The sequence below is a fragment of the Pangasianodon hypophthalmus genome, chromosome 7 (assembly GCF_027358585.1).
Source record: "Pangasianodon hypophthalmus isolate fPanHyp1 chromosome 7, fPanHyp1.pri, whole genome shotgun sequence".
Lineage (NCBI taxonomy): Eukaryota > Metazoa > Chordata > Actinopteri > Siluriformes > Pangasiidae > Pangasianodon > Pangasianodon hypophthalmus.
In genome coordinates this window covers 8,585,324-8,599,034 of record NC_069716.1, presented here as the reverse complement: position 1 = coordinate 8,599,034, position 13,711 = coordinate 8,585,324, and the positions used below count along the sequence as shown (strand labels likewise).

At 37.8% G+C, this 13,711-nt stretch overlaps 2 protein-coding genes across 2 annotated transcripts; one reads left to right on the top strand and one right to left on the bottom strand.

Moving 5' to 3' along the window:
* The first annotated feature begins 1,041 nt into the window (after nt 1-1,041).
* cetn2 (centrin, EF-hand protein, 2) lies at nt 1,042-3,961 on the top strand. The gene is given in 6 exon segments (XM_026940770.3): nt 1,042-1,233; nt 1,235-1,264; nt 1,878-2,036; nt 2,112-2,240; nt 2,383-2,520; nt 2,975-3,961. Coding segments are annotated over 6 exon segments (585 nt in total). The 5' UTR covers nt 1,042-1,194; the 3' UTR covers nt 3,065-3,961.
* Nucleotides 3,962-4,674: 713 nt separating this feature from the next.
* Nucleotides 4,675-12,024, bottom strand: gcna (germ cell nuclear acidic peptidase). The gene is made up of 13 exons (XM_026940720.3): nt 11,853-12,024; nt 11,524-11,619; nt 10,652-10,835; nt 10,510-10,573; nt 10,335-10,384; nt 10,175-10,241; nt 9,114-9,190; nt 8,526-8,903; nt 8,268-8,427; nt 7,395-7,539; nt 6,590-6,725; nt 6,184-6,388; nt 4,675-5,337 (listed from the first exon to the last, which is right to left on the bottom strand). The coding sequence occupies exons 2-13, from the start codon at nt 11,611-11,613 to the stop codon at nt 5,106-5,108; spliced, it is 1,788 nt and encodes a 595-aa protein (XP_026796521.2). The 5' UTR covers nt 11,614-11,619; nt 11,853-12,024; the 3' UTR covers nt 4,675-5,105.
* Between the last annotated feature and the right edge of the window lie 1,687 nt (nt 12,025-13,711).

Genomic DNA, 13,711 nt, shown 5'->3' with positions numbered 1-13,711 from the left:
TTTTTTTTTAAACTCTTTGCATTATGCAGCAGTATGTTCTAAACAATTTGTCTTCAGCATCACATATTAACACCTTAATGTTAAAAATATTGGACTTTGGAAGATTGGATTGTTTGGATTTTTTAAAAAAAATAATTCTAGCATGCTGTTTTAGGCTTTTTTGCTCAATCCATTGGGCAATCTATTTACTTTTTAATAGCTGATATTAAGACAGACTCACAACTGAAAGGGATATATACATTATTTATATACATATCCTGATTAATTAGATTTTCTCTTATGTATATATATATATATATATATATATATATATATATATATATATATATATATATATATATATATATATACATATATATACATATATACATATATACAGTACTGTGCAAGAGTCTCAGGCACTATATTTTTAGTACAAACTTTGTTATAGATTTTTTATTTTATGACTTCTGCATTATTGATTCAGTACAAAAACATTTTAGATTCCAAACATTAGTTTTCCAGCACTAAATTAAGTGTTACAGAAAAATGGTTGTATGTCAGTAAAGAAAGCAGAATGTTACATAAGAGACACTTTTCAGACAAAAAAATAAAAAAATAAAAAATCATAATGAAGGCTGCTGGGTTTTGCTGCAGAAATAAGAAGTAAGTGTGACAGTCAAAGTCTCCAGAAGAACTGCGGCTGCTTCTGCAAGATGCTCAGTAACACTTACAGCTCATTTCCTTATAAAACTGAACACACTGTACCTGAGACTACTATTTTTATTTTAAAGCAAAGGATTGTCACACCAAATATTGACTTTGTTTCATTTATTACTGTTTACTGCTCTTTATAGTATTTTTTTTAATGTAGAAACATTTAGTTTCATTATTTTTGAAGGCATCTATGCTCTACAGCATTTCTTTGCATATGCCTAAGACTTTTGCACAGTACTGTATACATATATATATATATATTTTGTGCGTGTGTGTGTTCAGCTGTGGCTGTTTCTCTGACAGAGAAAAGCTCCTTCAGCGACCAATGAGCGTCTGTCCAGCCCACTGAGCCACACCCACAGCCCGTACCTCCCCGGAGAGAGAAGATGCTGTAAGCGAGATGATGTGGTGAGGCAGCAGCCATGTATCCACATCCTTTACTGCTGTAAACTCTCCTCATATGCTGTACAGAAAATCGGCGAGGGTACTGCACACCACATGCTGACAGACTGTACAGACAGAAAGACTCCGCTGATCTCTGTGTTGCTGCACTGCTGCGACTGTAATGGTGAGTAATGAGTACAGCCTCATCAGCCTTACTGTGATCCTGTGATGCCTCACTGATGGACCGCGTCGATTAATCGTTCAGCTCGTCTGGCAGCTCATCTGCTCTGTATACAATATCTTCTACAGCAATAAAGCAGTAAACAGCCCATCACCTTTTCATGATGCAATTCGTATGTAATCGAATAAGAAGCTATGCTAGCCTGTAAGACGACACGTATCTGTATAATATCAGTGTCGCACCGCATAAAGTAAATGAGCTGCAATCTCATTTAAACGATTAATCGACGCAGTTAATAGTGCGGATTCACAGGATCACAGTAACGCAGATCACAGCATTGCTGTTCTTTACTGACCATAATGTTGACTCAGTGCAGCATCATGAGCATTACTGTGATCCCGTGAATCTGCACTGACAGACAGTCGATTAATCGTTACAGCGAATACTCTTTATGTCATAGCAAATAGTGCCACATTTCTATTTTACAGATGTGCCGAATAGCCTACCATAGCTTCTTTGATTACATAACGTTAGCATTATGAAAAGCGTTTACTGCTTTAGTGCTTATTATTATAGAAGTTGCCATATACAAGTTGCCACTGCTTACTGACTGCAGGCCACCAGTGCCAAAAGGCCATCGCTTGGAGCTGTGGCTCCTCGTAAGAAAGCCAGTCCTAAACCCGAACTGACAGAAGAAATAAGGCAGGAGATACGAGAAGCTTTCGAGCTGTTCGACACAGATGGCTCAGGCTACATTGAGGTGAAGGAGCTGAAGGTGAGGTTTTACAAGGCGCAGAAATAACACAAGTGCATGGGTGTCTTAATGCTAACGGAGTTTTTCATGTCTCAGGTTGCTATGAGGGCTCTCGGGTTTGAGCCCAAAAAAGAGGAGATCAAGAAAATGATTGCAGATGTAGATAAGGACGGCACTGGCAAGATCTCGTTTGATGACTTCCTGGCAATCATGAGCCAAAAGATGGTAAGACTTATTTTCCTCTGATCGCAAGATAATACTTGTCCCAGGAACTTGTTCTCTACTCTGAACTCTGGGGTCTTCCAGGAATAGATGTATTTATATGTAGATCATGTACACACTGAGTCTTGTTGTTGATCTTTTTAAGGCTGAAAAGGACTCCAAAGAAGAAATCCTCAAGGCCTTTCGACTGTTTGATGATGATGAAACTGGTAAGATATCATTCCGCAACCTAAAGCGAGTTGCCAAGGAGCTTGGCGAGAACCTTACTGATGAGGAGCTTCAGGTGAGGAGATTCATCATAACACATACAGTCATGGGAAAAAGAAAGTACACCCTCCTTCAATTCTATGTTTTTATTTATCAGGGCCTAAATAACAATTGTGTGGTCCTCACCAACTTCTATAAACTAACAAATAACCTCAGGTGACAACAACAAAAACACAACAAATTGCAATATGTTGTAATTTTTTTTTCGTAAGAAGTAAACCAACCTTCAGAAACCATGTGGGAAAAAATAAGTACACCCTTCCTACTTCCACAGTCATTAGGAGAGTAATTAGTTACTAATGAAATGCACAAGATTAATTAAACATCAAGAAGTGTGACTACCTCTATAAAAGCAGAATTTTTGGCAGTTTGGTGTTCTGGAGCACTCGGTACTTACTTTTCCCCATGACGCTACATCTACACTTCATTAAAGATGGAAAAAGTCTTATCGCTGATCACTACTTCATTAGGAGATGATTGAAGAAGCAGACCGAGATGGTGATGGAGAAGTGAGCCAGCAGGAGTTTCTTCGTATCATGAAAAAAACGTGTTTGTACTGAATAAGCAGAAGATTAGACTACCATATGAGCAGAAATTCGGTCTCATCACAAATCTAGCCCATTTGCAAAAGACGCTAAAATGCACAATTTCATATCAGAGCTGATCAGGGGTGATAAATGAAAAAGCATCAAAGATGGTTGTGTGAATATCTTAGCACTACAAGGCATTTGAGAAGTTGGTCCAAGACATCTGATTGTTACTTCAGAGTGTTGTTTATAAACGTAAATGACTATATAGAATCCTTTAAGAAGTTTTAGAGAAAAATATAGCTTTCAGTAATGTGTCAAAATTAATTTAACTTTGGAAATTTCCTAAATATTATCAGATGTATGAAATGTTTGATTTTTGAAGTGTTGACTTCTGCTGTGCCTACAATGGCCTTTACATATTAAACACTGACCTTAGCGTCAACCCGATCCAAGGGTTTATCTGAACTTGACTATTTAGCCTGAGTGTGCTGCTTACTACTCCTGAGGCCAGTCTTTCAGGGAGCGCTGTTATGTGTAATGTGTGCTGAGCTTGCCGCCTGTCTGAATTTTGAAGCGGGGACTCGTTACGTCCTCTTTTCTTTGTCTACATCTCTGTACGGTGATCTTACAACTGTATTTTTTCACTTTATATTACATGTTTCTTCTTTATGCCTTCTATTATTAACTGCCACTTGGTGTTTTGTACAAATCAGTATAAATGTTTAAAGCATAAATTAAATATGTCAAGTTGTGGTTCTTGAATATTATCTCGTGTTTCAGCATAAATACTAAAGATAGCAAATTATTTATTTTTCTTTGATTAAGCATCAAATAATCATTGGAGATTCTTATGTATTTAAAAAAAAACACACACTGGATGAGCTTGCCTTGTATGGAGGACCAGATCTGCCAAAATCAAATTTAAAAAATGATTTATATATGCACTATTTTTGGTTATAATTATGTTATTTATTAATGTCTTCACATGATTAACCTATTTTGCACAATTAATTAATGATATTTAAATTGTGATTTTTAAAGTTTGCGATATTACTTTTAGTTATTATTTTACATTTAAAAAATATAGTCAGCTCTCCAGCATTACCAGTATAGGTTTAGATGTGCTATGGTGGATCCAACTGGAATTCCTGGCACTGAAGTAGCATTTCAGGCATTCATGTACTGAATAAACTGGGAACTCGATATACACACACTTTATTAGGAACAACTGGCCAGGTGAATGTCCAGACTGGTGTGAGCTGGCATCACCTGGTCTTTTTCCAATCTTCAGCTGTCCAGTTTTGGGGAACATGTGCCCACTGTAGCCTCAGATTCCATGTTCCTGGCTAAGAGGAGTGGAACCCAATGTGGTCTTCTGTTGTTATAGCCAATCCACCTCAACGTTTGAAGTCTTGTGCTGTCTGAGATGCTTTTCTGCTTATTGCGGTTGTAAAGAGTGGTTATTTGAGTTACTGTAGACTTCCTGTCAACTGGAGCCAGACTAGCCATTCTCCACTGACCTCTCTCATCAACAAGGCGTTTCTGCCTGCAAACTGATAATTGCATGAATGATCAGGTGCACAGGTGTTCCTATTAAAGTGGCTGGTGAAGTTAATACGATTATATCTAACATACAAGTATATATTTCTGGAGGTATGAAAAATATTTTATTCAAACATACAAAAACACTTAAAGATTCAAGGACAGAAAAAAAAAAAATACAGAAACATTAAAATTTGCCAAATTAGCCAATGGTAAGGACACACATTTAGACAATAGACCATCAGATGATTAAAATACCCTGAAATGTGTTAACCAGAGGCATCCTTCAGTTTTCACAATCATTTCCTGGCATGATGCATAACTTCACCATGCCAGTTCACATTGTCTTTGAAAGCAGAAGAATTTGAAACATAATGTCCAAATACTTTCAGCTGAGGTTCTCAAGAGCAGCAAAGATGATTGACTTAGGATCATTTCTATCATTTGTCTACCTGCATAATGAATAGTGGAGGCAAAACCAGAGGCTGGAGCAGCACTCGCTGTAAATTTCATCAACAGCACACACAGATCAGCTCTGGCTGAGGCGTGTCTTGCTAGCGAAGTCGGCGCTGAGCTTTCTCATCACCTCAGCGTGACTCTGGCCAGCCAGCTCCTGCCGTACCGTACCATAGTTCTCCTTCACAAACGTGGCGAAAGGTGTGGGGCCACGTGAATTAGACGGAGTGAGCAGGACAAGCTGCCCTGTGCACAACGCACACACAAACCTCTGCGTGTCCAGAGACTTTGAGTGACGGCCAATACTGTAGAAAAAATACAAGTGGAGTTTTATTTGAATCAGTTGAAATTCCAAAAGCATTCTAGACTTAAGAATATTTTTAGAGAATGATCAAGTGATACTCTTTCTAATGATTAATAAATTTTGTGGTGGAAATAAAATTAAGTGATTGGTAATCATGGGGCTCTGAACATCATAGCACATCATTTTGACCAGAGCTATCACTCCTCCCATGTAGAGAAGGGATATTTTATTGGTCATAGTTCTTGGGCTGGGGTTAAACCTTTCCCAGTATAAGTAGTCAGTATCCCCAGGAAGTCTGTCTCTTTCTTTTCCCTTCCTTTTTTGACTGGCTCTCTGCACGTCTTATCAGAGGGAAAACAAACAGACATGGTGAGCTTTATTCGAAGCAAGACTTTTAAAAGTTATTCAAGAGGTTAATATGAAGCACCTAGCTGCAAGTAACCAGGATAATCTCACGTGTTTGCGGTCTCGCTGTGGGGAAGTGTCTGTGGTTGGTCAACTTCAAAACTCGTCAAAGTAGGCGGTTCTTGGCCGTGTTCACTGATGAAACCAGATTCTCTAACAAAATTTGAGATCTGACTTGCAAGACTAAGAATTATGTGATGACAAGAAGTAGTATGTGAAAACAACTGGGATTGATTTGTAATCTTGAAGAGAGATGAAGCCCGTCAGATGAGCACATGAGACTCATCACCTTGACTCACCACTATTACTGGATACACTACATTCAAAATGATCTGGGTGACTAAAATTTCATAAACCTTACAAAATAACTTACTAAATGTAGATGAAGTTGGCCAGACCTTAAAGAATGAAAGCCGAGTTGTTTGAGGAGGAACACACTCACGTGTTTTTGCAGCGGCTGCACTGGTACTGGTATTTGTAATTGATGTCGTAGCTGTGGCAGCGGGTCACCATGGGCAGCTCAGGGTGAGCCAGGGTGGCTTTGCGTGCGTAGATCTTCCAGAAAGGTCCATGGCCGTCCCGCACGTTGTTTATCAGCCATGTAGCTGCGTGGCACATTTCATGAACTAGTGTGTCCCTTAACCGATCTGCAAAGGAACAAGCATTCGGCAAAAGAAAGGGCAGATAATCATATCTTCACCATTTGTGCGGAATACAGACATTTCCCATGTAACAAACTAAACTCATGTAGAGCTTATGCAACTTAAGATTTATATATAATTTTTAAGACTAAGATATCTAATATGAATTTGGATTAACAGTGAGAATTTGTCTAATGAAAAAATTACCTGCCGAGTCACAGACTTTGACTGACAGTTCAATACGGGCGTATCGTATTCCAGTAACCCTTTCCTGCCCGGTGATGCAATATCCTGCTGTCTTCCTCATCTTTGTATTCCATTTGATCGACATGTCAGTGGGCAGCTGAAGAAATTAAATGCCTGATTATGAAACATTATGGAAATTTTTCAATGAAAGTAAAAAATAAGTAAAAATAGCACATTGTGAGTTCAGCTAAAGAAGTTTTGATGATAAATATTTTAAGCCATCACATCTCACGTTTTTTTGTTGTTGTTCTGTTTTGTTTATTGATGACTTGATTACACCACCCAGATCAACAGGCAGTGCAAAGTACAACCCTCTGAATTATCCACCAGTCATAATACAATTCATCTTCACGTGAAATCTGAGTTTGCTATCACCATAGCAACAGTTGCTTAATAAGTGAATGTAAAAATATAAAATGGAAACTAGTTCATTTAAAAGCTCATTTGGTAATCAGAAATATTGTGTAGTATTACATCTACAATTTTTTGCTGTTGTTTATGTCTGACAAAACTACTAACATTATTCTGTGAGCAATAGCTTGAAGCCAGACTACTGCAACTACCCTTGTAGTTTGTAATAAGTTTGTAAAAATTATAAATCAAGACAAAACCTTTATGCAATGGTAAAAAAACACTAATATGTATGATCTACTTTTCACTATTCACCCCAGTTGCTGGAATTCAGCTTAGGCCTTGATCAAACTTTACTTATTTTGGTGTACTAATAAGCATTTTTTTTTTTTTAATTTACAAAGTGTGTCCTGACCTTGCTCTCAAAAACAGTGGTGTTATAAAGCTGGTAGAGTTTGCTGGTGAGCTCCTCTTTGCTCTGCTTGAAGTTGCGGCAGTACACAGACTCAGGAAAAGACAGAGACTGCAGGAAACAGCCCGGTGTTTTACACACAGCCACTCTATCAGAGACACATAAGAACAGTTCAGAATCAAAATCAGCAACTAATTCCATACATTTGGAATGCTGTATCAACTACATACCATCAAAATATTTGTGAAATATTTGATGCATATTTGATGACTCACAGAAAGAGTGTAACATAAGTCAATGTAAATACAAGAAATCAACTGTATATGATCTTGTGTAATTGTGCAGATCAGTAGCCTGTCTGGGACAAAACCTTTTTTATTCATGTTGCATGATGGACAATTTGGTTCAATAACCAGAATAAAAAAAAAAAAAATAAAAAAAAAGCACTACTCCTTGTTGCAAAAGAACATTTTCATTTGATATGTATCTACATTTGAACTTAATGTGCTTCACTCTATGCTGTAGCTACAGCATTCACTACTCTTTCTGAATCTGCCTGCTGCACTACACACATCAGCTGTGGTGCGATCTGACTGAATGATTTTTACTAAGTGGATTAATTAGTAAATATAAAGCTAGGTGCAAAGCCGTCATATCATTCTACTCCTACAAGGAACAGTCATCACATCATGGATAAACATATCCAGAGAAAATAAAGGCACTAGACAGACTCGAATAATATCTTTTACATGCAATGCGAGGACAGAACTTGATCACTTTTTGTTGAGGGCGCTCACATGATAAAAATATTATTAGAAGAGGATAATAATAATAATAATGTACTCATCCTTTTCCCTCAGTTAGTATTAACTCTACCTGCTGCTGTGGCCTGCTCTGGGCTCCGTCTGACTCACAGGTCTGCTGATAGGGAGCTGCGCTGGAGTTCTGGTCACCTGGAATCCTTTTACTGGCACTCTATCACTGTCCTTTTGTGCTTTCACAGATGGAGTCACACAGGCTGTTGCAGCTTTGGGCTCTATATCCAACACACAAATGACAGTAATAATAAAATCAACATGAAAATCAGAATTTGACATTTAATTGTACATACACCTATATAGGTAGTGGTTTCACCTGGAGGTTTAGGAGAAGCGTTTGTGCTACTGCTTCCCAACTTTTGGTTTTTCCTGATGCGGTCCAGTAAGGACTGGAACTCGTCCTCGGAGCTACCCGTGTCCTCGCGCCATCCGCTGTGTATGGGCGGGGCTGAAGAGGGCTTGGGCGTGTGGACAGAAGCAAGAGGAGAGGGAAAGCATGGGGCATTTCTGGGTTTATTTTCTTTAGCCGGAGCATCCTTTTCCTGCGAGGATGGGCGACTGTGCCGAGTCCTCCATGTGCTCTTGATCACAATGTCGCTGTCGTCATCCGAGTCACTGAGGAACACTGGGGAGTCGAACTGCGAGAGCCGCTGCTTCTCTGACTTCAGGCTAGACTTGGGGGTCTTCAGTTTGGCTGCATGTACATACAACCACCACAAACATTAAATTTCGAATTTTTAAATTTCGAATTTTTTGCCTTTCCTGTTTGAACACAATATTTTGAATAGTAGCTTTAGTGGTAAAACAACATAAGATATTACTAGATTTGGCTAATTTGTTTTCCTGTCCTTTTATATGCGTGAAGCAAGAATGGACAGGTACAGCACGATTTCATCAAAATTACCTTTTGAAATGGACGGCTTCTTCTCCACAACAAAATCGTCATCAGAAGAGGAGTCGTCTACTATGAAATGTTTAAGGCTGTGAAAATGAATACAGCTTTAGATCAGCACTTTATGTTAATTGCCTACAGCACAGTGTGCAAGGAATTTCTTTTGGTTCTAATATAAATAACTCATTACAGTAATATAAGGATAACTGTTGAAAATATGCAGTATGATAATATATAATTATAAATGGATATGTATAATGCATCACACACACAGCTTTATTATAAATACATAGCGTTATATTGCAGTTATAGACATAGGCATCAGTTGTGTACAGTGTGTACAGTTAGTCATTTTGCCTGCAGATTAAAATAAATTTGGCAATAACGAAATAACAAATATATTAAAGCCTCCCTTGCTGCAGAACCAACGGTCCAGGAGGTGGATTCGAACCTGATCCAGTTCCTCCTGCTTGGGCAGAGTCGAGCCAAAAGTCTATGGGGTACAGACAGCTCTGTGTGTTTTCAGGCTTGATAAGTGTGTTTGTTGTCGCGTGTTGTAGAGAATCTCACGGGTCAGGGTAGGGCTTATAGGAGGAGCAAGTCCAGTGGTGGTGCAAGTCCAGTGCCACCCCCTGGACTTTTGGCTCTACAGCGAGGACTATATCGGTGCTTTGGGGAAGCCTGTAAAAAATGTGACTGCTATGGATTGGAACACTTAAGCATCCACTTGTTAGAAGAATAAAGAAAAAGGTAATTAAAGGAAAGTGCACAAGAATGCAAGCTAATGAAACAAGTTATAGTTACAGCTGGTATAAGCCGCACTTTATATTCACATATGCTATAGCGTGACTGCAGTTTTCGGTAAATAAATTCATGATCCAATAATGTGGATATATCACCATGTGTGGTGCAAACATCTGGGTTAGCAGGAGAAGAAGCTGTTAGAAACTCACTGGTTCCGTATTCACTTAAAGCTTTCAGGATGCAAGAATTTTATCCTGTCAAATTAGAGCCTAAGATGCTATCAAGAGCTTATAAGATAAGAAAATTATTCTAACACGGATCTCACTGACCTGTCATCAGTACCACTCGCAGACTGAGGCCTTGGTTGAGCCTTTGGGGTTTTCACAAGTCTCAAAACTAAAAAACACAAATTTTACATACTTAATCTTTTAAAAATGTAATAATAAAATATTATTTAAAAATGAAAAATAACAATTAAAAATAACTTACAGTTTTCAAAGCCATCATCGCTATCTGAGGACAAAATTTGAATTGGTTCCCTAGAAATAGAGACAAAATAAATCAGCTATCTTCAAAAGTCGAAATCCTGTCAATCTATGAAGCCCCTATTAACACAGTAAATAAAATAAATTAAATAAAAAGTGAACAAACGAAAGCATCTCACCTTGGTTTCTTGGCAGATGAGATTTGTCTGGGAGCAGGTTTGGGTGTAGCCTTTGTTGCAAGAACTGAACAACAAGCATTACTTATTTACTGACGTTTTTTTATTTCCACTGCTGTGTAAGATTATTAATTTAAGGACTTACTTTGATCAAAGTCCTCATCACTGGAGTCCAGCAGCACTTCATTTGAGGGCATGTTTTTCTTCCCATGCTGATTCTCCTTTTCAGAGCCATCGCTGTCGGACAAAAATGAAGACTCTTTCCTTTCAGCAGGGTCAGTATCACAACTGTCAACAGCATCACGTCTGCTTTTCAAACTTTTTCTCAACTGTGCCAAAAAAAAAAAAAAAGGGGGGGGGGGGGGGAATGTCCAACAAATGTCATTTCTGTTAAGGCTAATTCAAGAAGCATGATATGAGGCAGTACTAGCTGGAATCCACTGACTTGCCTTACAGAGATGATGCTACTGTAGCTGATAGTATATGGTTTATGTAAGGAATAAAATATGTTATAGGAAAATAGTCAACGATTGGGAGATGTGGCGCAATGTGAACGTTCAAGTCGTTATCACCCTGAAATTGATTATTTTCCAATGACTGTACATCCTGAAGTTTTTATTCTTTTTATACCACAGCAATGTGTCAACACGAACAATTCCTTATTTACTAATTAATAGCATGTGATATGTTTTATCCACTTACAGTTACATTTATTGTTGTGGTATGCATACTACTTATAACAGCTTATAAAGAGTCATTCGCTCTCTGGCTAGTTAAAAAACTTAAAGTTACAGCTTTATCTCTGACTATTACAAAGCACTGACACTGGAGACTCCTTCCAAAAATGCTAAACAATCATGTAGGTCGTAAGAAAGAAAGTAGCTGATACAATTGTCAGAGATGCTGTTCCAGAAAATTAATCAACACCTCCTGACCAATCACAATCGAGCATTCAACAGCGCAGTAGTCTAAGCCTCAACATACAGTTTATCTCTATAAAACAGGAACAGTGTTGACCTCGTCTGCTGCTCGGTCCAGAGCACCAGGTTTGTCCCAGCCCAGTTTCTGAGCAACTCTTTCAAACAGCCTTTGAGTACTAGGGTCCATGGCCCGCTGCACAAGAAAACATAAAATTTCAAATCAAAATATAGAGTCACTGTACACACATTACTAGCTAAGCATCTCAGTGAGCAACTGTCTTAATTCCATCAGCTCATCTTTAAATATGCGGCTACTAAGTTAAGTGACAGAAGGGCTACATAAATGTTAAGCTAGCTAACTAGGTGCACGAGCCTGTCAATAAACACGACGTGAAAAACAATTTCATTCAGGCATACTGTAAATACCTCTGTTGTGAGAAACGAATTTCCTTCTAGCCAGCGAGTGTTATTTACAAAGGAAGTGAATTGTCTTCTTTGAGTCGATGAAAAGGTTTCAAATTTGCCTGGCCGGAAATGGTCACGAGTTACGACAACTTCAACTTCCGGGTCTCTAGCACCCTCTAGTGGCTATTGGGGGCGTGTCAGTAGGACAACATGGCGGAATTATTGGGCGCAGCTTCTGTACCTTACGGTAAATTTGTTCAAATTGAATGGGTATTTATTCTTTATCAGGCTTTTTTATTTACAGTAACACAAGGTAACTGCCTGCACAAAATACAATAACATTGTATAATTATGATATAATATGTAATGATAAAATTTACATTTACAGTGGCTTCATAAATTGATTAAAAACATAAAAGAAGCCAAACACACCAGATGCACATTCTTTGTGCTTCATTTTCTAAAAGTAGAGTAAAAAAAACTTGCTGTTTTTTTGTTTGTTTGTTTTTTTTAGTTAATTAAGAGAAGATACACCGTCATCTTGCTCCGACCAAAGTGACTTGAACGTACCTGAAGTCGTAATTACGGCTTCCCAACTCGTAAATACGAACTTCCCAGGCGCACTTGAACGCACAGTATGCGCTCCCTTTGCCCCCTCACTGCCCTGTTTAGCCAAACTGCACGCATTCAGACTCAGATACAGAGCAGCCCTCTGAGGTTAGAAGAGAACAAAGGTGCATGAAACACCAAATTAAAGCTGTTGAGCAGCACTATGGTTACAGCTTATACGACAAAAATGTACAATAGCTGATTAAACCCAATACAGTGTATTAACTAATTTCATCTTCAGCCAAACAACGTCATTTGATAATCTACCGATAAAAGACGTTATCAAAGGCAGTTCAGCGCGAGCATATACTGGGGTTTTTACGGTAAACACCAGTCGCTTGGGGGATATTAAATGAAAGCATTCTGTATTAAAGGTCTTTTCAATTTTGGTTTCTTCTTATTGGAATTTAACTATTAATCAGCCTCCAAGACTGAAAACTTCACAATATCATGGAGCATGCTCTAGAGATGGCATTCAGATTTCTTAAAATTGACAAAGTAAATGAACTTCCTATTAAATGAGCAGGTAGTACAGAATGTCTTTTGCAAGAATATACCATTTATTTTGTATACTTAATGAAACTGAGCTTTTTATCAGCCTCAAAATTGACATATTGACAAAAAGACATATCACTATTTCTTACAGAGCATTTTCATTTTCCTTGCATTTTTTTTTTAATTATCACAATAAACTATAATGATAAACAGTAAAAGTAAACAGACCAATATTCTCACTATTAAATACACTGACCATTTTATTTAGTGATAGTAAATTATAGAACCTGGATGTTCATTGTTTTGTATATTTACATAAAATGTTAAGTACAGTAGTTAATAAATAAATGTGTATGTAACTTTTCTAGTGTATACATTTTAACTAAAACAGATAAGATGCAGCTTATATGGGGTCACCATAAAACCCCGTATATATAGGGCTATATAATTTCACCATAATACATCATTAATATGTCAGTGTGATCTTATTAGCGAAGGTGCTGATTAAATTACTATACATTTAATTCAGAATACAAAAAGAAAAAAGTTCTGCTGGTCAATGAAACTCGTGGACAGTGGTGCGTGAGTAATTCCTGTACATTTTCTGATTCCCTGCTTAAGGTTTGCTTATAAAGTACATAATTTTGATGTTCCCAAGTGACAAGATCATGTTGTGTAGCTTTTAAATGCCAACAAGGCCAGAGTTAGCTCAAGAATCATTAGTCTATTTTTGGCTCACATTTACATCAAACTCACAATACTGCTACAAAAAGATT